Source organism: Hirundo rustica, chromosome 1, assembly GCF_015227805.2.
Source record: "Hirundo rustica isolate bHirRus1 chromosome 1, bHirRus1.pri.v3, whole genome shotgun sequence".
Classification (NCBI taxonomy): domain Eukaryota; kingdom Metazoa; phylum Chordata; class Aves; order Passeriformes; family Hirundinidae; genus Hirundo; species Hirundo rustica.
The window spans coordinates 135,654,998-135,680,541 of record NC_053450.1 but is presented as its reverse complement, the minus strand read 5'-3'; the positions used below and the strand labels follow the sequence as shown (position 1 = coordinate 135,680,541).

The following is a 25,544-nucleotide window of genomic DNA, read 5'->3' as shown; positions in this document are numbered from 1 at the left end:
TTGGATACCATCTACAGTGGGATTAATGGCCTGGCAGGCCACACTCTGAAGTATATGCCAGTCATACGCATGCTAATACTGTTCTTCTGCTATTGAAACAGAGCATTCCAGGTGGAGCGTAGCAGTGGCTGCACCAAAGATTACCTGGAGATTCGTGAAGGGAGTGGTACAGGCACCCTGGCAGGACGATTCTGTGGGGACTCCTTGCCTTTAAATTATACATCAACTGTTGGACATGTCCTGTGGGTCAAATTTGTCTCGGACAGTTCAGGCACTGGTTTTGGCTTCAGGGCCACCTTCTCTCACTGTAAGTAGATGTCATTTGATTGAAAACTCTTGTTCTTTCATAGTACTTCTGAAATTATTCTAAAAAGTGATTGTTTGGCCCTCTGAAGTCTATTAGAAAATATCTGCTGGTGTCAAAGAGTCTGTAAATTCACTTAAAAATATTTTGTAAAATATCTGCTGAATGTAAAGGGATGCTCTTAAACATGCCAGAACAGAATTCGTGTGCATGTAAATATGTCATATTTATTAGGCAATTGGCAAATTAAGAAAAAAGTATTTCTTTTCCAGCTGTCCATTTTGCTTTTTGAGTGTGACGGTGTCCATCTTCTGGTTTGGATTGAGATGCCATCAACCAGGGAGCAGAATTAGAAAAAAGGAAATTATGCCAATTTATAGATCCAAAATTTCAAGGACCCACTGCCAACATCAATCTGACTTGCTGCATGAACAGACTGCTGAAGCTAAACATCCAAAGCCATTTTGATTATGCAAGCTAAACTTCTAATAATTTTCTTCCTTTTGAGATTTAACTCCTTTTCAAAATGAATTATCAATAGTTCAGACGTCAATGAAGTCAGAACTATTTTTCACCAGAACACGCACAGGCATTAAAAAAAAAAATAATTCTTTAATGCTTTTGGGTAGAAATGAACATAAAGTAGTGACAGAGAGTTTAGATGTGCTGTCGTCCTGCTTCTCCTACAGGTAGACCCACATGGCTCAAATGGGTAATTTCCTTCAGAAAAGGGAACACTGCATCTCTCAAAACAAGAAAATAATTAGATGAGCATCTTAGAACTGCCTGAGACATGTCTTACAGCCTTACAGCACTGTCTAGTCCTAAGTGAATTAAGTCAGATGGGCCCCCCAGTGTTTCTTTTACTCTATGTGAATTAGAGACATTGGTTGTCTCTCTCTTGTTTTTCAGTGTATGGAAACGACATTGTGGGAGACAGAGGACAAATAGCTTCCCCACAGTGGCCCAGAAGGTATCCTCACAATTCTGATTACCAGTGGCGGATAAGCGTTAATGCTTCACAAGTTATCCATGGCCGCATCCTGCAGATGGATATTGAAAATCATCACAGGTGCCAGTACGACAATCTAAAGGTGATTTCATTCAGAGAAGCTATTTTATTTCAATCAGCTTTAGTAAAATGGATGAATACAGAAACCTACATGATGAATGGGAAGCCTCTTTGAGGATCTGCTGTGGCTTATTGGTTTTGCTGTGTTGTCCTTTCAATAATTATTATTTATAGGAAGAGTTACATACTCTTTGGCTCCCTAACAGATATTTCTAATCTGTAAGTGTGAAATTTGCTAAAAATAAGTCTGCAGTGGTACTATCCTGAATATTACTATTCAAGAATTTCAGGTCAGATACCAGACTGAAATTTGTTCCTTGCTGGTTCAGTTAAGGGCAACCGTAATAGTAACACCTCAATGCTTCTAAAAATGATGTTATTTTAAAATCCTACAAGGAACATTTCTTTACTTGTATTTTCTTTGCTCTCTGCATCAGTAATTTGGCTGCTGGCAGTAGAAAGGTGCCTTTTTCTTTTAGTTTGATTGTTTTTCTGTACCCCCCTGTCATACAGTCTAGCCAGGTTAAAAAATAGAAGAGTGGAACAGTTTGGAAGGGTCCTTTTACAGGTGTGGTCCAAACCCCCAGCAATAAGCAGGGGCTTCTTCAATACAGCACTCAGGGTGCTAAACAAAATGAACAACAGAGAGTACCTTTCTGAACTTAGCTAATATAACCACTGAAATAAGGTAAATCTCTTCTTGCTTTCTTTTTTTTTAAGCAGTTAATTCACCAATAATTTTTTTTTTTTTTAATATTTGAGAAAGCTGATACTAGTTCAATATTTTCAGTTCATTATTAATGTACTAATATTCAAATTTAATATTAGCTCAAAAAGGAAATAAAACCTTTTCTTTCACCTCATGTCATATATTAATGGCTTTTTTTCTCCTAACTCAGCTTTTCTTTGCTCCTCTGAAAGCAAAATTAGTTTCTTAAACCAGCTAGACATTTAGTGAGTGTAAATCAGCCTGACCTTTAACCTGACTCAAGGATCAGATCATTAATGTAATTTTAATGTTTATTTAATAATTTCTATCTTTCTCTACTGGACATTTTTACTGGGTGGTAGATGAGAAGAATAAAATAAACTTGAAGGGTGGCAAAGGAGAAACATCTTGTAAACAGCCAAGATTTTGGGTTATAAATAAATAAATCAGTGTGGGGTAGATGAAAATCTGGCTCTGTGAGGAACAGCACTGTTCTCTCTGCAGGTGTATGACGGGCCCACCGTTCATTCTCGTCTTATTGCAACATACTGTGGTGCAGACCCTGCTTCTTTTGCATCCTCTGGTAGTTCAATGACAATCCAGTTCCAGTCAGATTCATCTGTGGCTGGAGAAGGCTTTCTTTTGGAGTGGTACGCGGTGGATGCTTCTGCTGTTACACAGACCATTGCTAGAGGTGGGTTTTCAGTGAGCTGTACAGTTACAAGTGGTACTTAAAGAATTCCAAACCAACTTCCCCACTAGAGAAAGCCCGATTTATTAATGAGGGAAAGCTTTCAGTGACATTTTAATGAAGCATTTTACTATCTTTAAAAAACCAATTTCTATACACTCTTAGATATACTAATTTACAGTGTTCTAAAAATAAGCATCTTGCTAGAGGATCGTTTTTCATTGTACAGGTATTTAATTAAATATAAACATTTGTTATGCTCTCATGGAAAATTATCCCTCTTGAAAAACCATTCTAAATCATTGGCCATTGTGATATGAAACGTGCACAATAACTTATGTTAAACTGTGGTAGATGCTCTTAGGTATTTTGTTAGACATTCCTCAAGATAAAATAGGTCACATCATTGCTGCAGCAGGTGGCACAGGCACATACTTACAGATGAGGATTTTCAAGTTTTATACTTCCAATCCAAACTGAGGTTGAAGAATTCCTGCATTACTGTAACTACACACATCATCACTGTGACCTCATTGTGCTTTATTATAGGACTGTCATCTAATATTACATGAGGGGTATACTCGGTTTAAAAAGAGGATGCTTTCCTTTTTTGTGTTCTTGTCCATGACAGGCGCATGTGGAGGGGCTGTAACAACTGAAGATACACCTTCATTCCTCTTCTCACCGAGCTGGCCAATGAATTACAGGAACCTTGAGGACTGTATGTGGCTTATAAGAGCTCCTGGATTCACTGTGGAATTCAATATCCTGGCACTAGACATAGAATCTCACAGCTCATGCAACTATGACAAACTTATTATCAAAGATGGTGAGATGTCAATCTTGCCCTATCCTGACAGGATGCAGTAGAGACCCAAGGTCCAAATATCTCAAATTCTCATCTCCACTGAGCTTAAGCAATCTAGATAACAGTGGGAACATGGCCTAAAACAGCACTCTTCCTCTATTCTGAGACCTTCTGCTAGTTGAAATAAAATTAGCAAAGTCTAGCAAAATATTTGGTGATCTATAAAAATATTTCTAAATCTCTAAGGGGTTAAAGATCTTAAAAAACACCTTCCTGAAAGTGTGAGCCACAGCAACAAACAGGCAGATGTGGACAGATTCAGTTTTAACACAAACATGTTCTCTTCATTTCAGGAGACAATAGTCTTTCCCCAGTACTGGCTACTCTGTGTGGACGAGAACCTCCTGGGCCGATAAGATCAACTGGAGATGCAATGTTCATCCACTTCATGTCGGATGCAAGTGTCACTGGAGCTGGGTTTAATGCCTCTTATCACAAAAGTAAGACTAGTTTCTCTTCTCCCCCAGATAAATGTCTGCCTTGCTGCTAACAATGGGGTAAGAGACTCTGGCATTGTTAGGAGCTGTCTACAATTTAATTAATCACACACACTTCTAATTAGTCACCTCTCATGAATATGTGTTAATAAATGTCTGACTCTGCAAAGGTAAAATTTGCTATTTTCCCAGCAACATAATGCAACAAAGCATGATTCAACCAGACCAGTCACTTCTCAGAAGGAAGAAAAGGGTATGCCTAAGTTTATATCAGCTCAGCTGAAGGGTAAAAGAGTGCTCAACTAAGAGAAGGAAATAAATGACTCAAAGCAGGAGGAGACAAATGCAAAAAGCTATATAAATTCTAGCAAGAACGTCAGCAATTTCCAGCAACAGTCCTCCCACATGAACTCAGGAATGATGACAGATTCCTGAATGGGCTGAGGCACCAAGAAAGTGTTAGGGCAGCAGTGACATTAAGGGGAAGTTTTTCTGACTGGCAGCTGGAGTAGATGGCAGTGTTTTGATCCATGGCTAGAAGAAATGTCCTCAGACACGGTAATGATAAGCTCATGCCATGGGAAGTCCTTGACATTACTGCCTGCTTGCTCATCTACTAAGTCTGAGAACAGTCTCATGGTCAGGAATGTTGGTGTGTGTCATCTTCAAATCTCTAAGCTTGCATTTTGGGAGATCATTCATCATGTGCATTGCTATATGCCCCTCAGCTCTTCATACACTCATTTCAGCATTTATTTTAACCCATCACATCTTTTAGGAGACAGGTTTTTTCTTAAAATGAATAGGTGAATATTTGGTGCTTTTGTGTTTTCATTTTTGCTTCAACTTTTATCTTCTTTTTTTGCAGGTTGTGGAGGCTATTTGCATACAAGCAGGGGTGTGATAACATCCCCCAACTACCCTCAAAACTATTCTCCTAATCTAAATTGTTCCTGGCATGTGGTGGTAACCACTGGATTTATCATTGCTGTTCATTTTGAACAGCCTTTCCAGATTAAGAGTGAGGACACTTCCTGCATCCTTGGAGATTACATAGAGGTAAGGTTATTGGCTGAGTCACCAAATCCTCAAAGCTATTAAATCTATTGAATCTTACAGATTTCAGTGCCAGTAAAGCAGCTCAAGATGTCATAGGGTACAAACACCAAAGAGAAATACTGAAGATGATATTTCTCTCTCTCTCTCTCTCTATTTTTTTATTATAGTGCCTTAATTAATCACTAGTTTATTGATTTCCCCTGTGTCTGGAAGCATTAAGATAACATGAAGTTTACATTCCAGGGCTGTTTGCTTGAGTAACATTAGCAATTTCTGTTTTAGCTGAAGAATGGGTTAGATAATGCTGCCCCACCTTTGGTGTCTGCAAGAGGGAATGGACGGTTTTGTGGGAGCAGCCCCATCTCTACCATGTACACCACAGACAATCAGCTGTTTGTCCACTTCACTTCTGACAGCAGGAATGAGGGGCAAGGATTCAAACTGAAATATGAGGCTAAGAGTCTAGGTAAGTCTAGGTAACAAACTTAAATTCTAAAACTTACATATGTGTCATGGAGTTTGTCCTCTTAGAGGATAATTTTGTTCTAAGTCCCAACCCTGGTAAAATTGGATGTCTGCAAAAATGTCCTGTAATGCATGACTTCTAATCTGACATTCAGATTTCTCCTTTTTAAAGAGTGTCAGGCTCAGGTCACAGAACCTGAAGATATTAGAGAAAGATTTAAAAAAACAAAACAAAACAAAAACAAACAAAACAAAAACAAACAAAAACCCCCCCACCTTTAGTAGGTAAGTATCATCTACAGTTAGGAAGAGATGTTAAAAATTCATACAAGAAAGGAAAAAACTCTTGGAAACAAGAACTTTATTTTGAACATTTTGTACCCAGTGCAAACGCTAAATGAAATTAGGAACTTCTCGGGGTAGTGTGTCTAGAAAGGTGGCAACATTTCTCACAAGTTTTACTCCTAACTGAGAAAATAACATTAATTGCCAAAGCTAATTTCTTTGAAAGAATGAACAAAATGGAGACCCAGGTCCCAGGAAGAAATCACAAACTTGGCATTTGTAGTTATCCCACTGCGTTCATAACAGTCACTTGGCACACCTGGAGACTTGTTAAACAATATATCTAAACAACTAAGCTCGAATCTTCAGGTGCTTCATTTCTATCTATTTTCCCTGCTGCCCCAAAGAATTAGCATTACTTCAGAGAATTCATGAGAGTATTAGGTAAAGCTGTGCAATAGCATTTCTACCCTTTTTATTTATGGAACTTGAGTAAAGCCCCTGTTTAAACCACTGTTGCTATAGTATAGAGAGGTTTGGGGACAGAAAGTTTCTGGTCAAAATAAAGATATTTTTGTCAGGTAAAGGATTTGAACAAACCCTCATGTTTGCTCTGACTGATATTCCTCACATTCCTTACATTCATTGTTATCTCAAACGGATATTTCAGTTCTTGGAAAGTAGAAGTTGGGAGTGATTCACAGAAATATTGATGGGTCTGACTTGTGGAGTTCTTAGCTCTTGGGAACTGGCATAGGAACAAGGCAAGAAATATGTTTTCTGCTTGTTTTATGAGCAATCCAAGGAACAAGTAATAGCAGTTTAATTCAGGACTCTGAACATTTGGAAATGAGGAGGACTAGGTAAGCAGGAGCACAGGAATATAGGATTCTACTGCATTTCCCACAGCAAGCAATAGAATGCATTTATTTTTTGATGTGACTGTATGACATCAAAAGGAAACTGTGTTGGAATATAGTGATCATATTTTTTGATGTCTCACCCATTTCCTTTTTGTGTTTTTTATTGGCGATCTTTTCTTTCCCAGCCTGCGGAGGGAACATTTATATCAATGATTTCAACCCCAGTGGATATACATCTTCCCCAAACTATCCAAGCAATTACCCTCCACATGCTGACTGTGTCTGGACCATAACTGCTCCCAATGGACACGCAATAGAGCTGCAATTTGAAGATCAGTTTTACATTGAATCTTCACCAAAGTATACATCCACGTTATTTTGCTTGGTTTTCTTCAGAGACTCCATTCTGACTTTTCTTTCTCTGTTTCTTTTGCTAATTCCTTCCAGAGAACAAACACTTCTATATTTAAAACCAAGTGGGGATAAGAAATATTTGAGAGAACACTGAAGCTATCAGGTCACTGGTTTACGTTCCTAGGACGTTGCAATGCATAACAGCAATTAGTATGACAGAAAAGTGGAAACATCCATGATAGAAAGGTGCTTTCTGTAAAATCTGGGCCCTGTCCTTTCATATTCAGGTTTTCAGTCATTTGGACTCTCAGGTGCTTTTAAAACCAATGGATTGCCACTATGACACTTTGCCTCTGTCCTCCATTGCCTGGCGGCTGGTTTGCAATGGGTGTAAACATCATGCACTCCCTGCCTGAAGCATAAAGCAAGGCTATTTTCCAGCTGGTGTAGCTTCGTTGATAGGGTCTGGACCACTGTAAGGCAAAGGTGAGCCTGTGAAACCACGTCCAGGAAAAATAGTGAAGGGTGGAGAATCCCAAAGTTGTCCTTTCTAGCTTCCAGGACACTACACCATTCTGAAGGCAAAGCTTATAGTTAAGATATTTTGCGTCTTCGTATTTCCACCTAACTAGACTCCAGAACTGAATTTTTATTCCCTTAATCTCTCTTCTTGTTGTCCCTTAATTCAACACTTTTCAGTGAGACTTAATAGGGAATATCTGCTGAATCTGAATCCTGACAAAAAAAAAAGTATTTGAGATTATCACAACTACTTTGCCAGTGCTGTTCATATCCCTACCCAGAATTTGCTCCTGTCAGATCTGATCTGGTCATAGACTGAGTTTTAGATGAATATTTCTCAATGTTTCTAGCACTTCTTTTGATTCAATTATTACATAACTGCAATGGATTATGATCTTACTGATTCTGTCCTGGTCACACTGCATGCAAACCAATCTAATTCACTACAGCTTCATGGCTTTGTGCACATACTGGAATTATTTTGAACCACTACCGCCATACATTAAAAAGAAAATTGTCTCCTCTTCCAGCTGCACTTCCAGTTACCTCGAGCTGCGCAGTGGTGCTGACTCCAGTGCCCCCCTCATTGCCAAGCTGTGTGGAGCTTTGATGCCGGGCTCACAGAGATCCTCAGGAGCTATCATGTACCTGAGGTTCAGGTCTGGCAGCAGCGCCACACACGTGGGATTCAATGCGAAATACTCCATTGGTAATGCTTGCATTTATCAGTTTCTATGATTTTAAAGAAGATTTGGGTCTCAAGAGTTAGGCTTTTGTAATAGGACTTAAATGAGACCTATGGGGTGGGCTGACAGGAACATGCCTTTTTCAGTTAGTGCTGGAGCTAAGCCATCAGAGTATCAGCATGTTCTGCACCTAGCAAGAGCTGAAAATTAGGGAAATAATTGATAGGAAAGAGCTCATAGACCAGCAGCAGCAGAAACAACTACTGGATAACCTCTTGTCTAGGCCAGTTGTCAAAGGAGCAGTAGAAAAAATGTCAGTGTGGATAAAGTCATGTAACATGGCTTGATTTTCAGCATGCAATTTCATGAGCAGGGTTCTGAAGGAGAATGTGAATATCAGCTGAGAACTGGCAGTAGAAGAACAAATTAGGAGTTTCTCTATGTAAATGCAAGTCAATCTATAATAAAGCTGCTAGACAAACAGGGGCAGCATAATAATGGATTAGAAAAGGAATGAGCCATTATTTGTCATCTGGGAAAGAAATACTTTAGTTACTTGTTCTCAAGCTGCAAAAACAGGGTTAGAAAGCACTTAAAAAAAATAAAATTCAAGAAAAAATAATCCTTGATCAGATTCAAAACTATGCTACTTTTTTGGGTTTGATAATATTAATAATCTTCAAAGACTAACAGCCATTATGTTAGTTATTACTTAGATTAGGAAAGTCTAGGACTGTTAATTTCTCAAAGGCAAAGTAGTGATTTATATTGTTTTATACAGAATTCTGCTCATTTGATTAGATCTGAAACACTAAAGCCAAAATACAGTGCTATCATATTTCTGAATGTGAAAACTGAAAAACTTGCATATATACATATATTTATCTTAGCTGAATGCCAGTCATCCTGAAACAAAAGACTGATGACTTGTGGAACTGACAGTATGAACACAACTGTTACTGCCATGGAAAGACTGTAACTAACAGACACCAAATCCACTACAAAAAAAAAAAAAAAAAAAAAAAAAAAAAAAAAAAAAAAAAAAAAAAAATCCAATAAATTCCACCTGGGAATATTGTTTCTTAGAATCATAGAAAATCCTGATTTGGAAAGGAACCACAAGTATAATAAAGGTCCAACTCCTGGACCTACACATGACCACCCCAAGAATCACAGGTACTGCAGAAAAATGAGTGTTCAGAAAGAGACCATTAAAAATTAATAGCTGTTTTACACACTGTGCAGTGATTACTCACTAAGGCATCACAAGGAGTGAATGGGAAGGGATGAAAGAAAAAAGGAGTCTGAACTATATCTGTTGCCCCAAACCAGAAGTCAACTGTCTGTCATAAAAAATTAAGATCCACACTTAGCATGTTCAATTTCTTTTTAATTTACTTGTTCTATCTTTGCGAGGTTTTCTGGTAAATATGGACATAGAGACGAGATTGAAAACTGTGAATTTATCCAAATTATAAGAGATATGAAGGAGCGGAAAGGATGTTTGCAATGGTGGGGGGTGTGTGGGTGTGGGAGGGTGTGAAAAAATAAAACAGCAACCAGGACTGATTGAGTTAGATTGAAAACATGGAAGATTTTCAATTGGAAGGAAATTCCTGTCTTATTACCACAGTTAGAGAACAAGTCAGTTGTACCTTACCTTTAAGTTTTGTTTAGGAGAAGGATCATCTCTCTGAGGTTCTTTAGTCAACCAAATAATATTTTTCCTTTTTCAGCTCCCTGTGGTGGGACAGTGATAGGACAAACTGGTATCATTGAAAGCACGGGGTATCCTGACCTTCATTATCAAGACAACCTGCTGTGTGAATGGTTTCTGCAGGGTCCCAGGGGCCACTATCTTACCATCAGGCTAGAAGGCCTAGATATTCAAAACTCTACCCAGTGTGCAAACGACTTCGTGGAGATCCGAGAATACAACGCTTCTGGTCTGAGAATTATTTCAGTGTTTGTCTTCCCCTCCCTAGTTCTACTATGGAACCCCACCAGAGGTTCCTGAAAGCTTCTCTCTTGGGTACAAAGTGGGCCTTTTCAATGTGCGGTATTTGCTTGTGTCTGCCTTGCTTGCTGATGCAAAGTAAGGCACACAAAACCATTCTACTTGCCAGCAATAACTTAATTCCAGTAGTTTACTCCTGCCTGTCCAGTTAAATTGGAAAGTGACCCATAGATATAAATATAAATATAGATATAGATATAAAATATAAAATATAAAATATAAAATATAAAATATAAATATAAATATAAATAGTATTTATATAAATGTCTCTTTCTCTATGTGATTTTTGCAGGAAATTTGTTGGGCAGGTACTGTGGTAATACTCTCCCTGCTGCTGTGGACACCTCTGACAGTTTTGCTTATGTCAAGTTTGTCACTGATGGATCAGTCAACGCCCGGGGATTCAGACTACGCTTTGATTCCAGTTCTGAAGGTTGGATTTGTAAGGTTGAAATATACTCTCAGGAGGCAATTTATACCACAGACCATGATTGCACTAATCTAGCATATATTATAGATCACTTGTTCTGGGAGTGGTGTGTATTTGCTCTTAAATTTAAACTTGGGGGAAGTATGAATAGAGCCTTCTGGCAACAACTTAGCTGAGCTGAAACTTGGTAAAGCAAGCAATCTCCTGCTATAATGGATGTTGCCATCTGTGGCACTCGGAAGCAGACTCTTCCACACCTTTTTTCTTCAACAGTGACCCTTCCCATCTTGATAAGCAAGATCGCCTTATTCTTATTCAAGGTCATCTTATTTCTCACCGGGAAAATTGTTTTCCTATGTTCAGGTGAAATTTCACGTGTTTCAATTCGCATCCATTGCCCCTTTTCCTGAGCACAATGACTTCAAAGAGCTGCTCTGGGGCAGGACATAGGACAAGGACTGAGGACATAGACTTGTTCCTGCTTCACACTTCTTTCACAGTTTTCATTGTCCGTACAATGCTTATTCTACCAAAATATGGCTACATTTATGGAAATTCTTTGCAGTAATCATGTTGAAAAATCTCCTGACAACCCTTCTTAAGTCCTTCCAGATCATTTAAAAGTTCAGCTGAAAGCTTTCTTCATGTTTGATTTTGCAATAAAACAACAAAAGGGGAAATAAACTCCAAAAGAACGTTATTCCACTCCTATTATGCAACCTTAGAAGAGAAATTCTATTATCAAAAGATTTAGTGCAGGTGGATGCAGAGATCTGTCTATTCTGCAGAATCTGTGAGTGTAAAGAAAGGGAGTTTCACTACACACCATAAAAAAATATCTCTCTATTTTAAAACAAAACCGAGGGTAAGCTAGTAAAATTCTATCATAAGTTTCAGAAAAAATGCACTCTGTATCCAAGGTCTTCATTCTTCCTACCTCACAGCACAGTTTGATATTCAAAACAATAACAAAAAATAACTGTACTGAAAAGTGTTGCTTAAAATACCTAAAAGCTTTTCCTCTGCCTCTGTTAATCAGAATAGGAAAAATGCATCCTCCATCATTAGCCACTCTAAGACTCTGCTTGTTCTGTGTAGCTCTGCTCAGTCCTCTGAAAGTCAGAAATGTCTCGGTCTTGCCCCAATGAGAGGCTTGTATCATATGGTATAAAACCTGTGGGTCACCCAGGCTTCTGAAGCCTGGGATGAGCCCTTCAGAGAAGGAAACATTAACAATTAGACTAAAAGGAGATGCTATGGTCAGTCAATACTCAACTGCTTTTATGACTGGGTGATAAAGACTGGCAGAAACTTGGCTGTTTAGACAAACATATGGACAGGGTAGGCCAATCAAATCAACCTCTCAAGATCTCTTTTTTTCCCAACTTTGTTTGTTGTTTTGGGGTTTTTTTTTTGCTATAATGCTATAAGCAATGCTTTGCTCTGAGAAGTGTACAATATTTGGATATTTCAGAATGCGGTGGGGATCTTACTGCACCTGTTGGAACATTTACTTCACCCAACTATCCCAACCTATACCCACATAACCGAGTGTGTGAATGGAGGATCACAGTGGAAGAGGGCCGACGTGTGACCCTAACTTTTAATGACATGAAAACTGAAGAGCACTGGAGCTGCTCATCAGATTATGTGGCTGTGAGTACTGGGTGTTGAGTCAGAAACTGCTCTTCCTAATCCCTTTATGGAGAATTAATGGACGTAATAAAGCTGAAAAATCTCTTATAGGTCTTTATATGGTTCTAAGACAAATATAATTTAATCTGGAGAAAGCAGATAAATGAAAGAGAGTTACCTCTATAGAGCATCTAAACTCATCTGCTTGTTCTGGAGTATGCAAAATTTGAAACTGTGTCCCAGGCAGGGCAGAAGGCTTAAAGGAATCACTGGAGTTGTCTTTTAATCAACTATTAAAAAAAAAAAAAAAAAAAATCTGGTGTTTTTGAAAGTTTTCTGTTTCTCTTTCCTGTGCAAGCAAAATCCATGCTTTAGTTCCAGGTTTTATTGACTTTGGAAGTATCAACTGCTGTTGTTAATTTTTTGCTGTCAATTAAAAAAAAAAAAAAAGACAAAGGTTGCAGCAAATGGCTACTCTGAACTAAAGATAGGGAAACCCTGGGGGACTTTAGTTGTATATCACTCTCCATCTTGAAAAAAGGTAGATATTGGTTATTTTATCATGTTTGGTTTTGCTTTCTGGTTATTCAGTGAAAAAAAAATTCAAGCCTGGCCCACAGACCTGGACCTCGTCAGATGTACCAATGCCTCAAAAATATGATTACTCTCTGAAATTGTAGAAATGTGAGATAGAGTTTATCTTCCCACTTGTTCAGATAGAACACAGGAATTAACTGTAGGATGATCAGAAGTCAACCCATGCACAAGCATGGAGGACTGAAGTAGATATCCATCCCTTGAGGTTTGTAGATGAGCTTTCCCTTGTTTTTTTTCACAGATGCTTTAGACAAACCTTTAGGAGGTGGCTTTTTATCAGTTAATGATCTCTTAAAGGAAAATTTTTCCTGCCAGCTTTTATGCCTTCAATACTCTAATATATTTCAAGTCTCAGTGGGAAGCATAATTTCTGCCTTGCTTGCACTGCAGAGTAGAAAGAAGGAAATTAATTCCTAGGCTAAAGGGTGTATGAAGGAAACAGAGCGAAATATCTCTGGATCATCAAAAAGTGAAATATTTGAAATAATCAGAAATGCCCACCAGCACTCAGTATGTTGGAAAAGATTTTGATAAAGTTGATGTTGGCTTCAATAAGAATACAGAGGTGATGATTTGAAATGCAATTAATATGATCAGTAGCTGGCATTATTAAGTGATTGAATAATAATAATAATAAATATTGAGCTAAAACATAAATAATAAATATTGAGCTAAATCAGTGTTCTTCTCAATTAAAAAAAAAAATCAATTTCTGTTTGAAAAAGGAGAGAGAGAGAAAAGGAGAGAATATGTTTGTATTTCGCCAAAATAAGCAAGTTATTTTTGATGTTTACTTCAAGGTCTCATCCACTCAAGGCAATGAAAGTTTGTTCCAAGGTTTGGGTAGATTTGAGAACGAACCCCTTGTGAGGGACATCAGTGAATTTTGTTTTAAAGATGGTAAACACTCTTAAATGATATAGGAAATGCTGATAAGAATGTATATTGGTGTCATAAGAGTTTATTTTGACTCCACAGGTTTACAATGGCCTAGGGCAAAACTCTCCCCGGCTGGCCAAGCTGTGTGGGGAGGTAAATCCAGGCACTGAGGTGAAATCCACTGGAAACACAATGAAAGTCATTTTGGTGACAGATGTGTCCCGTGCAACCAGAGGCTTCAGTGTCTCATATACCTCTAGTGAAGATGCAGGTAGTGTATGTTTTTGACTTAAGTTATTGACCTCTGGTGAATCATTTCATAGCTAGAGTACTGGCATGTAAAAAAAATATTACCTAAGGAGGTAACAAATCTCTGATAGCTTTTTTCCTCATTTGTCTCTGGATGGAAATAGATATTTATCTTTAATTAGGTGAAAGGACTTGAAAAAACATGGAGGATCTCTGTGAGCAGTGGACTTTGTGTGCCTCTGTATGGATCACAGTCCCTGCTGTCCCTACTGACTATATTTTTGTACTTCATCTTGAGTAAGAGATGGCCTAAAGTGGCCTTATTCCATGAAAAATTTCAAAAAGCATAGTTCTATAGACAAATGGAATAATTCAATTTCTTCCTTATTACTCAGGGGGGTAGCTTGTGAAAGAGTGCAGCTAACCTACTTTTGCAAGCTCAGCCTCCAGTGAGGGGGAAGCTGGCAGAGCCTTACTACTACAGCCTTGAGTTTTTTGATCTTATTTTCCAACTCCCACTCCAAGCGTCCTACTATGGTATGAGGGTATCTTCCGTGAAAATTGAGCCTAGAATTAGATAATAAGTCTGAGAAACACTGAACGGAAGCTGTAGTGAGATTTTATCAAAATATTAAATGATGTTTGTTGTATTGATAGTGCTGCTGAAATATTTTGATACTGTAAATAATTGTTCTTAGCTTTACATGTGTGTTTTTAAAGACTTGCCAATAAATTTCAGGGCACCAGGCAAGAATTCTCTTGTACACAGCAGTAAATTATAAAAAAGTAAGAAGATGGGAAAGGTTTTGATCTAATCAGCACATGTGCTTTCTGATGTGAGCATACCTGAATGGAGAGGGGCAAGATATCTCCTCATACAAGAATTACTACTTTTAAGTGAACCGTATTTTGTTTCTGCAGTTTGTGGTGGAACCCTGATGGCATATGTAGGTGGGAATTTCTCTTCTCCTGGTTATGATGGCATCAACAATTACACAAGTAACCTGAACTGTGAATGGATCATTGAAAATCCCTCTCACTATAATTCATCCATTTATATATCTTTTGAGGATTTCCACTTGGAACATCACCAGAACTGCCAATATGACTACCTAGAGCTACGAATAGGTTTGTATGTTCAGCAGGAGAATGGATAAAGCCTATCAAGATTCTGGTTGTACAACTCTGTTTGTACCAAGTCTCATTCATATATATTTGCAGGGAGTGGCTGTTGTAGAATCCGTACATTTGAGAGTGTTCACATCATGCCATCCATGTTAAATCCATGATCAGAACTGGGATTTCACTACCAGGAAATGGATGCATGGATTTGGTCACCTGTTCTTTCAGGGGAGAAAATAGAAAACTGGATAGATGTCTTGGGGGGGATAAATAGTTTTGCTGTTTGCAATACTCATCTGACTCTCTCTTTACAAGGGACAATATGAATTTCACTTCATCTGCCTTGAGAGATGGCATTTGCAGTCATCAAAACAATTTATTTGGTCTATTCCCCCCATTCTCTGCCTGGTCCTGAAATTTCTCCAGGGACAGAAGGAATGGAGTGAAAAATGTTTTAATTATTCATAGCGTCTGGACTGAATGCCCACTTCAGATCCATTTTTGTGTTCTATAAGATGACTCTCTAAAAAGAAATCCATATTTCCAGTGAGATTACATTGCAAAACAGAGACTAAAGCATTTTAAAGGAAAAGAAAAAACCAAAAAACAAACCCACAGGATTAATGCACCAGTGATATCCCTGTATATTTGAGCATCTTTATCCACAATAGCAAGCAACTGGAAATGTCATGTGAAAGTCATTCCACTAATGCCAAGTGTAGTATGAAAGCTGCAGCTATCTTCTTCACAGAAAGGCTGTACCTGTGAGTCCAAGAGGGCAGGTTTTAATTTTCCAGGAAATGCTTTCTGAAACATGTGAAAAAGTTGAGAGCAGGAATCTGTCACATCCTTATCTGTACTCATTTGAGCAAGAGCTTTTGGTTGTATAGCATTGGTTTGTTCTGTGTAAAGCCAGATGCTGCATAGCTCTGTAGCCTAGCAGTTCTCTCCCATGTGTGCACTGTAGCGGGGAAATAGTAGGAAAAAAACTCAGAGAAAGAGACAGTAAAATATTTTTTTTTTGTTACTCATCTGTTCCTGCTATTCTCACTTTATTATGAACCTCAGGCCTCCAGGCAATATAATCAAAGAAAAGGGAAGGAAGTGTAGTCTTGCTTTGTTCTACACAGTTTTATCATCTAAACAGCAGTGTCCATTTCAGCACTAATAATGGACCTCCAATTCACAGTTAGCCTCGTGTCAGAAGCAGAATGCCCCTCCTTCGTCTGAGTGTGCTGACAAGTAACATTTAATGAGCACTGAGATGCAGTAGTGCATAATAACACTAAACTCGGGCAGGTGCTGTTTAAAACAGATGAATAGTTAGGGAAAGGTCCAATTCTACTTTAACTTACCCGAGAGACCCCAAATGGAGCTGAGATGTTCAAAATTATTTTGTGATGCCCATACAACACACTTCATGGTATTCAAATTAAAAAAAAAAAATAAAATTAAAAGCAGAATTGTCTGTAATTCACTGACTAATATTTAAGCTAAATAGATAAAATTAATATTTCAAAAATTTTAGGATAAGGTATTAAGCTATTAAATTATCATGCATGTGCATGTAGGTTGTATGTGGTAATAGAGCTGAGCATATTGCTACAATGAAATATACTCTTAACTTCTGGCTTTTGTGGAACACTCTTCATTTTGTCTTTCAGACCATTCCCTTCAGTTTGAATGAAATGTAACAGCACAATATTTCTGTTTCCTTTTCTGTTTATCAACAGTCTAGATCTCTGGCCAGCTGGCCGTTCATGAAAGCCATGACTGGTATCACTTTTCACACTGTAGAGACTGAGTAACCTGGGTGACATCTGTCATGTAGTCAATCACCTCATAAAATGTACAAAAAAGAAAATATATTTCACATACTAATGCTAAAAGTAGATATTACTGTTTTTTTGTGAAACACAATTTTTCATCAATGTCTTCTGCTTGTACAGCTCAATATAATTTTTAGTGCATGTTATCAAGACAGTTTGTACCATTTCTCTGTGTAATTTTCATGATAGAATTTTATTTTATGTCCCTTTTCATCCTTGTGCTTCAAGGCACTTCAAATGGTGGCTGTTTCACTTGCATATGACAGAAACATAAAGTTACTCAACCAACCTGTGACTTGGAATAACTCTGAAAAGGCTTTGAAGAGCACCCCAAATTTCCCTCTCTTGCTCTATTGCCTTCTACACAAGAATGGCCTGCCACTTTGCACAGTGCTAGGAGCTGCTTTTGAATGGAGATTTTTGAGACCAGAAACCTGCTATTATTGGAGAAGTGAACTTAGGAATGGCATTGCCTGCATGTCATGAGGAATGCTATTACACTTTCTTTCTCTTGAGAATTTATCAGTAATAATCAGAAACTGTGCTTTTACAATGTGATGGATAGGAGCCCACCAACTTGAGCGAACATTGAGTGTCACTCAAGTACAGTGGCCTGTGTTATGCTTTCCTTTTAGGCTTCAAAGATTTCAGCAAATGCTGGCTTTTTTTTTTTTTTTTTTTTTTTTTTTTTTTTTTTTTTTTTTTTTTTTTTTTTTCCCATACAGAGAAATATATGTTGACTTCCCTGGGAAGGAGATGCCCACTATTAATACAGGGATGACAGTTTGTTCATGGATGATGCACATCCCTATGCAATAGAAAACTCAAAATCCCTGTTGACTTTAATGAGGATGTCACAAAAACAAAGGTTCAATCGGTGTCCATGTGATATGGTTCTTAGGCCATCTCTTTCCACGGTTCTGCCCCAAAAGGTCTGTAGTTTTGGGGCAGAACAGTGAGGGGTTTGTGTGTCTTATATGTCTGATATGACATATGAAAGTGTGCAGGATGGCAGGAAGGGGAGAAAAGGAGCCCAGGGTATTAAAAGGATCACTGATATAGCTTTGGAGAGAATTTTCTTTTCAAGAGTTATATTCTAACAATAGGCCGTAACACTCTGCTTATATGCATAAGAAATAATCAGTTACTAAGTGTGATGTGTACTCTTCTCCATTTTCTTGTCAAAACACAATGAATTGCATGTTTGCACTATTCCTTTATGTTATTGTATCTTTTTAGGACTCAAAAAGTGCTTTGTTTTGCTTGTTTTTTCCCTTTCTTTGCTTAGGGAATGCCGATGGAGAGCTAATAGCCAGACTTTGTGGTCAGGCTGCACCATCTGTGCCACTAGTTATAGCTGCTCCCCGGGTCTGGGTACAGTTTGTCAGTGATGAAAACACAGAAGATAAAGGATTCTTGGCCCATTACACGTTTGAAGGTAAATGGCTCAGTAGACTCCTGCCTTGGCTGACTGATGCACTTCTGGGCAATATTGCCAGTCATTTGGTGATAGGGAGAATATTCATGATGGGATCAACTCTCTAAGAGGTCCTCAAAAGTTACAGAGTGCTAGCCACTATTTATATCTTCTAAAGCAAGCATATGCTAGCAGTTGAACTCTCAGATTTATTTTCTGCCTCAGTATTGGCATTCCCCAAACTATATCTGAGATTTTGCAACAGTCAGAGCATCTGGTTGCTCTTGGGAATAGGGACATAACAGGTAACACCAGCCAAGTTTGACTTACTTCAGATAGGTCTCTGGGGAGCTAGCAGAGCTGAAATTATTCTGCTGCTTGAACCTTTGCACTCATTTTGAAATCCACTTGAAGCCCTATCAGTGCAAATTACACCACTTTGCCATTTATGTGCCAGAACAACTACTCTTCCTGTCACAGATGAATTTAGCCTTGGGCATTATCTAGACACGTTAGAAACTTTTTTAGTTCATTGTGTTGGTCCAAGGATGGCACTGGTTTGCTTAAGAGTGAGATAAACAGACAATAAGGTGGAAGAGGCAGATGTCAGCTGGCAAAGGTTTTGCAGAGTTATATTAAGTACCAGAATACATGTAAAGTTTCATGGTCATTGCATCCTTTTACTCAGTATTCAATGACAAAAATTTTAAAACTTGGATTTTCCCAGTTAATTTGTTCATCTTTAACCCTGTCAGTACATCGTAAATATATTTTATTGCTATTAAAAGCTGAATAATCTTCCATTCATTTGATTATAGTGTTCTGTTCTGAAAATGTATTGAAATGTTACTTTTTTTTTCTTTTTTTTTGTCTTTTGCAGCCTGTGGTGGTGTACAGTCAGGTGAAAGGGGAGTTATCTCAAGCCCTAACTACCCACAGCCTTACAGCAATCTGAATCACTGCTCCTGGGTGTTGGAAGCCCCCGAAGGTGAAACCATCACTGTGAGTAGCATATCACAATTGTGTGCACAGCAGAAAAGTATGAGAAGTACCTTCTGAGTTTTGAGGAACAGGTTTGAGACAATTTGGAACATCAGAAATGTTGAATAATTACGTAACTTCCCATTGATTTTACTTAAAAGAGGGAATGAAGATAACACAACAAAACTGTTTGAAGATTGTCCTTTCTGAAAAAAAGAAGGATCCTAGTATAACTTGACCTCAAAACATAGTATTGACTTCTCCTTTAAACAATGACTTTCTATGTTTACAAAACTGAAATAACTCATTTTATTAGATTTTCATGGATATTCTCACTATCATGAGAATAAACATGAGGCTGAAGATTTTTCTCCTCTGCAGGAAAGTTTCAAGCCACTAGAAGTTACTTTCATGTCTTACTGTTTAGTCCGGAACGTAATATTATTTCTGGTACATCAAGGAAACGTTGTTCAAATTTCCCAATAAGTATTAAAAGTCTGCCTGAGGTGATACTTTCTGGAGTCAAACTCCTGACAACAATTTAAGCACATTTATGGCCGAACAGTACAAAACTTAATTCACTGAATTATTTGACTGGTTCTTTCAAGCACAGATACAAGCAGTGACATTTATGTTTTGGGTCAGAAAAATATCTGAAAAGCAGTTTTGTGGGAACACATTGCAGATTTTCATATGTAATGTCTTTCATTAATTTCTCTATCATGTTTTCTTTGCTTACAACTACAAAGGTTAGAAATGAAAACCCAGAGTCCTAATTCTTCTGCTACATTTTATTCTGACCACTGCCTGTATACTTATTTCAGGGAATACAGGATGATTTTAGTCGAACACAAGATTTATATTTAATCCACAAACTAGTTTAAAGCGCAACTAATTTTAATCAGAAGAAAGCAGGTTTCTGTTTTGAAAGGACTGAGTAGCAGCATGCTCAGTGAAGGCAGACTAATTTTTTCCAGTATAAGCTGCCAGTTTCAGTTGCTGGAAAAGTTCTGAATTTAAACTACTACAGCTAATATTTAGTCTTAGACAGGTTCTTTTGGAAATGACGCACAAAAGGTACAGGAAAAAATCCTGTGTGTTTGCTAAACTTTTCTACAAAGATCCTGCTCATGAAACTAGGTTAAAAATCCCCAAGCTGGTAGAAACGGGGCCAGGCAGTAACTAGTGTACATCAATATTTCAGCATCAACAAATCCAGGAGTCTACAGGATCAGCAATCTAAATATTTGAACTGGAAATCCCACGTGTGAGCATATATATCCAAGGACAAGCGGCATTGGTGTGGGAGGGAGACCGGGCTGGGAGCTGCCTGTCCAGCCTGGTCTGTTTATGTGATGCATCCAGGCCCATGGGAAAAAAAAACGCAGAACTGTTTCTGTTTTGGTGGAAACAAACATTATTTTTAGCAACTGTTAGTGTATTGATTCAAAATAATAGGAAGAGAAAAAAATTGCAGGCTTTCTGCTTGCATTGCTAGTTATATTTCATGAACAGAAACTTTGAGCACAAGAAAGCTGTTCAACACCTGTACAGATTCAACACTGTTTTGAAGCACATTGTTTCAAAATATGGTTAAGACACAATGATGCCAGTTTTGAAACTATGAATTCGTCTTCCACTTTTGCCTTCAAGCTAAGTAGCTGCTGTTACTTTTGATGGCTAGACTCCAATCAATACTTGCAGGAAAGCATCATGAAGTGAGGGTCAGATTTCTGAGTGTACCCAGAAATCATTGTGCCACAATGACTACAGGATCTGTCTGGAATTGTTCTAAACCTCCCCTGGAGTGACTGTTTTTAGCACCTGAATGTCACCTTTGTGTGTTGCAGCTTACTTTTACAGCCTTCCACGTTGAAAATCATTCACTTTGTAAGTGGGATTCTGTTACCATCCTGAATGGTGGCTCTCCAGGCTCTCCTGTCATAGGAAACTATTGCGGAAACACCTCACCTGGGACTATTCGGTCTGGTTCCAACAAGCTAGTCATCATCTTTAATTCTGATCACTCAGTTCAAGGAGGTGGCTTTTATGCAACTTGGACAGCTGAATCTTTAGGTAAGTTTGCATTAAAGAACAAAAGAAAGGCATGCCATCATCTTGAGGATCCTTGAAAGAAACCAGTACTAAAAAAATCAAGTATTAATCCAGTGCTTTCTGATTTTACACAATGAATTCAAATTTGGATTGATTTTGAACTTTTTAAACCTCCTACTGGCAGTTTCTTGATGGCTGTAAATTGATACCATCAGCATTACCCTCCCAGCAGTTGTATCTATTGTCAAGGATTATGAGACATTTCACTTCATGAATAACTATTGTTCCACTACTATTTGATTTGGTTTAAACCCTTAAAACTAATACGACATGAGTTACAAAACAGAGAGGCAGACCAAACATCTCAAAGAGTACATGTGACAATAGCCTAGAACTCTAGCACTGTGATGCAGATGTTGGTACACTTTTGAAGGTGATATACGTGCAAGATTAAAAGGTACATTTCTCAAAGCTGCCTTCCTTCTCTTGAAATTATCATCAATCTATAGCTCACCATTTGTGCAGTGTACTTCAGGAAGTCATTAAAGGACTAAAGGTAACTGTGGATGCGGCAGATGGTTGCAGGACAGAAATTACTGCGCCTTTCTGCCTCAGTACAGAGCTGGCATATGCTTCCTAGTGTCACCTCCAGCTGCAAGCCTTCTGGCTGATCCTGATCATCTTTTTGTTGACTAACGATGTAGCTGAATTCACATTGTTGATGGAGTGTCTTCTTAAACTTATCAATAGTCTGTGCTTGCATGAATATACACTAACATTTTAGCAAGGTTTTGACACTGTTCCCTATAGTCCCTGAGATTTCATGTGCAATGAAGCCCTCTCTGCAGTGTTCTAGTAGACATTAGCCTATACGTGCCATGTGCATAGGCAGTATTGTCTCTGAAAGTTCTCTTTTCTATATATACCTAGTTTACTTTCTTCAGCTTTCTTCTCATTTGTTCACTGAGAATCTCCAGGTCTGAATTCTGTATGTGTGACCAAAATTTGGCTTCACGTTCTTCTAAACACAATTGCCATTTCTAACAGAGAAGAATCTTCCTTTTAAAGCTATTTTATATATATATATATATATTTTTTTTTTTTTTAATTAAGAGGAAAAAAGTAGCATGTTGCAAACCTTTTTTCTATTTACTCTTTATTCATCCTTTTACTACACTGTATCTGAAATAATAAGGGCTTGCTAGTACACATAGCCCTAATAAATTATTCTTGGCATGGTATTTGCAAATATGTTTCAAATTAACTAAACTTATTCTGTGTAAAATCATGAGCTGCCACAGAGCCATGACCAGCTATTCCCCTTTATAAATGAATCTGTTAGCAATTTTTAAAGGCATGTTTTTCAGCCCATCCCATAATTCCACTGAAATCCGCAGGGCTGCCTAGGCCAGGGAAGTCACCATTTTGCCCTGGGTAAACAAATGTAGCTTAAATAGATTCACATGTGGAACTGCAATATTTGCATGTTGCAGAGGGAGAAGAAAAAAGCATATATCAGTAGACTGTTTTTTTTCTCTAGAGTGCTTTTCTGAATGGCTGTCTGACATGAATGGCTGTCTGACACAATGTGCAGGCTGTGGGGTGTGGGGAGGAACCTGCACAGTCTCAAATGTATTCCTGACCCCTGCACTCTTTCGAAGCAATATTCACTTCAAATTGCCAGAAGTATACAGTTGAACCATGCAAAAGGCTATGAAGTGGCAAGAACGGGCTTGTGAAGAAAATAAAGTGAAGTATAAAGAGCCACCTCTCGAGTGGGAGCAGGGGTGGGAGAAAGAAGATAAAGAGGGGTGAATGACATTTCAGTGAGTATCAGGGCTTTCCTCTCTCACTTTTGCAGCCACAGAAGCAAGCAACAATTCAAAGCTGAACACCACTTAAAAATATTGGAACATTTCCCCCATCTGTTGTTATTTTTTTCCAGGCTGTGGTGGAATCATTCATTCAGATAATGGTACAATCAAGTCCCCTCATTGGCCTCAAAACTTTCCCATGAACAGCAGATGCACGTGGACCATCATTACACATGAAAGCCAACACTTGGAGATGAGCTTCCACACTAACTTCCAGATTCCAGATAGCAATGGAAGCTGCCAGACCAGTTATGTGAAGGTAAAATTATTGTTGAAGTTAGATCAGCAGAGCAGTGCTTTAAGAAGTCATGATTTCAGAACCATGTTTTGCATTTGTTATGTTTTGGACTGTCAGGGCACAAAATTTGGGAAATGTAAACTAAAGTCCTTGTATCATACAGTTGCGTTTTCTGCGTGCTTTGTGAACTGGCCTGTATAAAAATTTAATTTTTATTGGTTCTTGAGGTTCAGCCTCCAGCAGGGTCCCATCAGCCTACATGCATTCCCTAGAATGAAAAATATGAAAAAGGCATATAAAAATAATGAGAAAATAAAGCATAAAGAAACGTTCTTTTCAATTACTCCAGTGAAGAAAAAACCCATGAATTTTACACTATAATTCTACCAAACTTCTTTATAAGTATTTAGATTGTCCAGGTTGCACTTCTTTTTTAATCTCCAGAAAGAATGATAACAATCTGATCTTTCATATGTTGTCAAGAGCTATTGTTTTCAAAGCAATAGAATAGAGTGGACATGTCTTGAATTTTTCAGTGTCATTTTTTTCTCAGTCATTTGGCATATGTTCAGTGGTTTTGTACTCATTTTCTCCACAATACAACTCCCACTAGAAATAAAGGGCAAACATAATTTTACGGCATGTAGGAAGACTTGAGCAGCTGTACATCTGATCTATATCAGCCAACTTACAAATCAGAGTTGTACTCATTTTTTAAGGCTGTGAAAAAAACCCACAGCTATTAGAATTGTCTTTTCATAACCTGCTCCAGCAATTAATTGATGCAATGTTACAATACATTTCAATAATATGAAAGTCTTAATGCCACTCAGTAAAAGTGTTTAATGTTAAGTTCCTAAACTGCCCTGAATGACATAAGCAAAACTATGTCAGTTGGAGATTTTCTCCATAGAGAAAGATCTGAAATAGTTGATGTTCACTTCCTTTTCCAAATGTCTAATTTGAAATGTACAAAGCTGTCTGAAAAGCTGTAGAACGATGTAAGTTTCTTCCATTTATTCCAAACTGAGCCAAAAGAGAGCAATCCAAAATCAATAGTGACTTTGCAAAACCTTGGCCAGGCTATAGACTGTATAAATTAGTCCTTTGAGCATCCATTGCCTCAAACACTGGGTCACTGAATGAGGTGATTCATATGCTTACACTTACAGACTAACTCTTGGCTAACCCTTTCCTTTCTAGGATGGTTGCTTGGAGAAATCACAGTTTCATGTGGTTGTACTAGTTCCACTCAATTTCCTTTAAACACATTTTAAAAATCAGATATGATATCTTTTTGGTATAAACTATAATAAAAAAAACTGTTCAAACACACCAGCAAAAATAATTTTATTATTAGAGTAAATAATTTATTATTTAAACAGACACTTTAAATCCTGTCAATCAACATCCTGATTCAGGAAAATATTTGAATGTTTAAAAACATTGAACATTTATACCTAAGTTTCATTTTACACCTGTCTTGAAATTCAGCACTTACACTGTGAGCCTTAAGCACATATTTAAGTAATTACTTGAAGAAGATTTCACTTAAATACCAACCTAAACCTGCATGTGCTTTTTAGGATGCATGGTTTGATTGAGCTTCAATTGGCTATTTGTGCATTGAAGTAATACTTTAAAACATTTTTTTTCTTTATTATATATATACTTAATTTTATTATTTTAGTAACTCTTTAATTGATTTGATACTTGTCATTGAAAAAGTGAATGCAAAAAAAAAAAAAAAAAAAAAAAATTAGCATCACTAGGTATTATCTGATGCCTATCTATTACCCTAGCATGACAGCTCTGATTTTTATTTCCTGAATAACATGAGGATTGCATTTAATAATTCCTTGTATACACAGATATGCATATTCATAGGTTGTATGGAGTTAAGTAA

The 25,544-nt window shown here is 37.7% G+C and overlaps 1 protein-coding gene across 1 annotated transcript in view; it reads left to right on the top strand.

The window, feature by feature from the left end:
* CUBN (cubilin) overlaps positions 1-25,544 on the top strand; it is a 140,885-nt gene that overhangs the window by 88,482 nt on the left and 26,859 nt on the right. The window contains exons 37-54 of the mRNA XM_040062708.1: positions 102-307; positions 1,217-1,398; positions 2,590-2,779; positions 3,408-3,605; positions 3,938-4,084; positions 4,950-5,140; positions 5,423-5,606; positions 6,939-7,113; positions 8,160-8,338; positions 10,052-10,261; positions 10,625-10,765; positions 12,237-12,418; positions 13,973-14,144; positions 15,044-15,250; positions 18,362-18,511; positions 19,371-19,492; positions 21,322-21,547; positions 23,472-23,659. Coding sequence (XP_039918642.1) covers positions 102-307; positions 1,217-1,398; positions 2,590-2,779; positions 3,408-3,605; positions 3,938-4,084; positions 4,950-5,140; positions 5,423-5,606; positions 6,939-7,113; positions 8,160-8,338; positions 10,052-10,261; positions 10,625-10,765; positions 12,237-12,418; positions 13,973-14,144; positions 15,044-15,250; positions 18,362-18,511; positions 19,371-19,492; positions 21,322-21,547; positions 23,472-23,659 — 3,250 coding nt within the window. The remainder of the gene's footprint in view (positions 1-101; positions 308-1,216; positions 1,399-2,589; positions 2,780-3,407; positions 3,606-3,937; positions 4,085-4,949; positions 5,141-5,422; positions 5,607-6,938; positions 7,114-8,159; positions 8,339-10,051; positions 10,262-10,624; positions 10,766-12,236; positions 12,419-13,972; positions 14,145-15,043; positions 15,251-18,361; positions 18,512-19,370; positions 19,493-21,321; positions 21,548-23,471; positions 23,660-25,544) is intronic.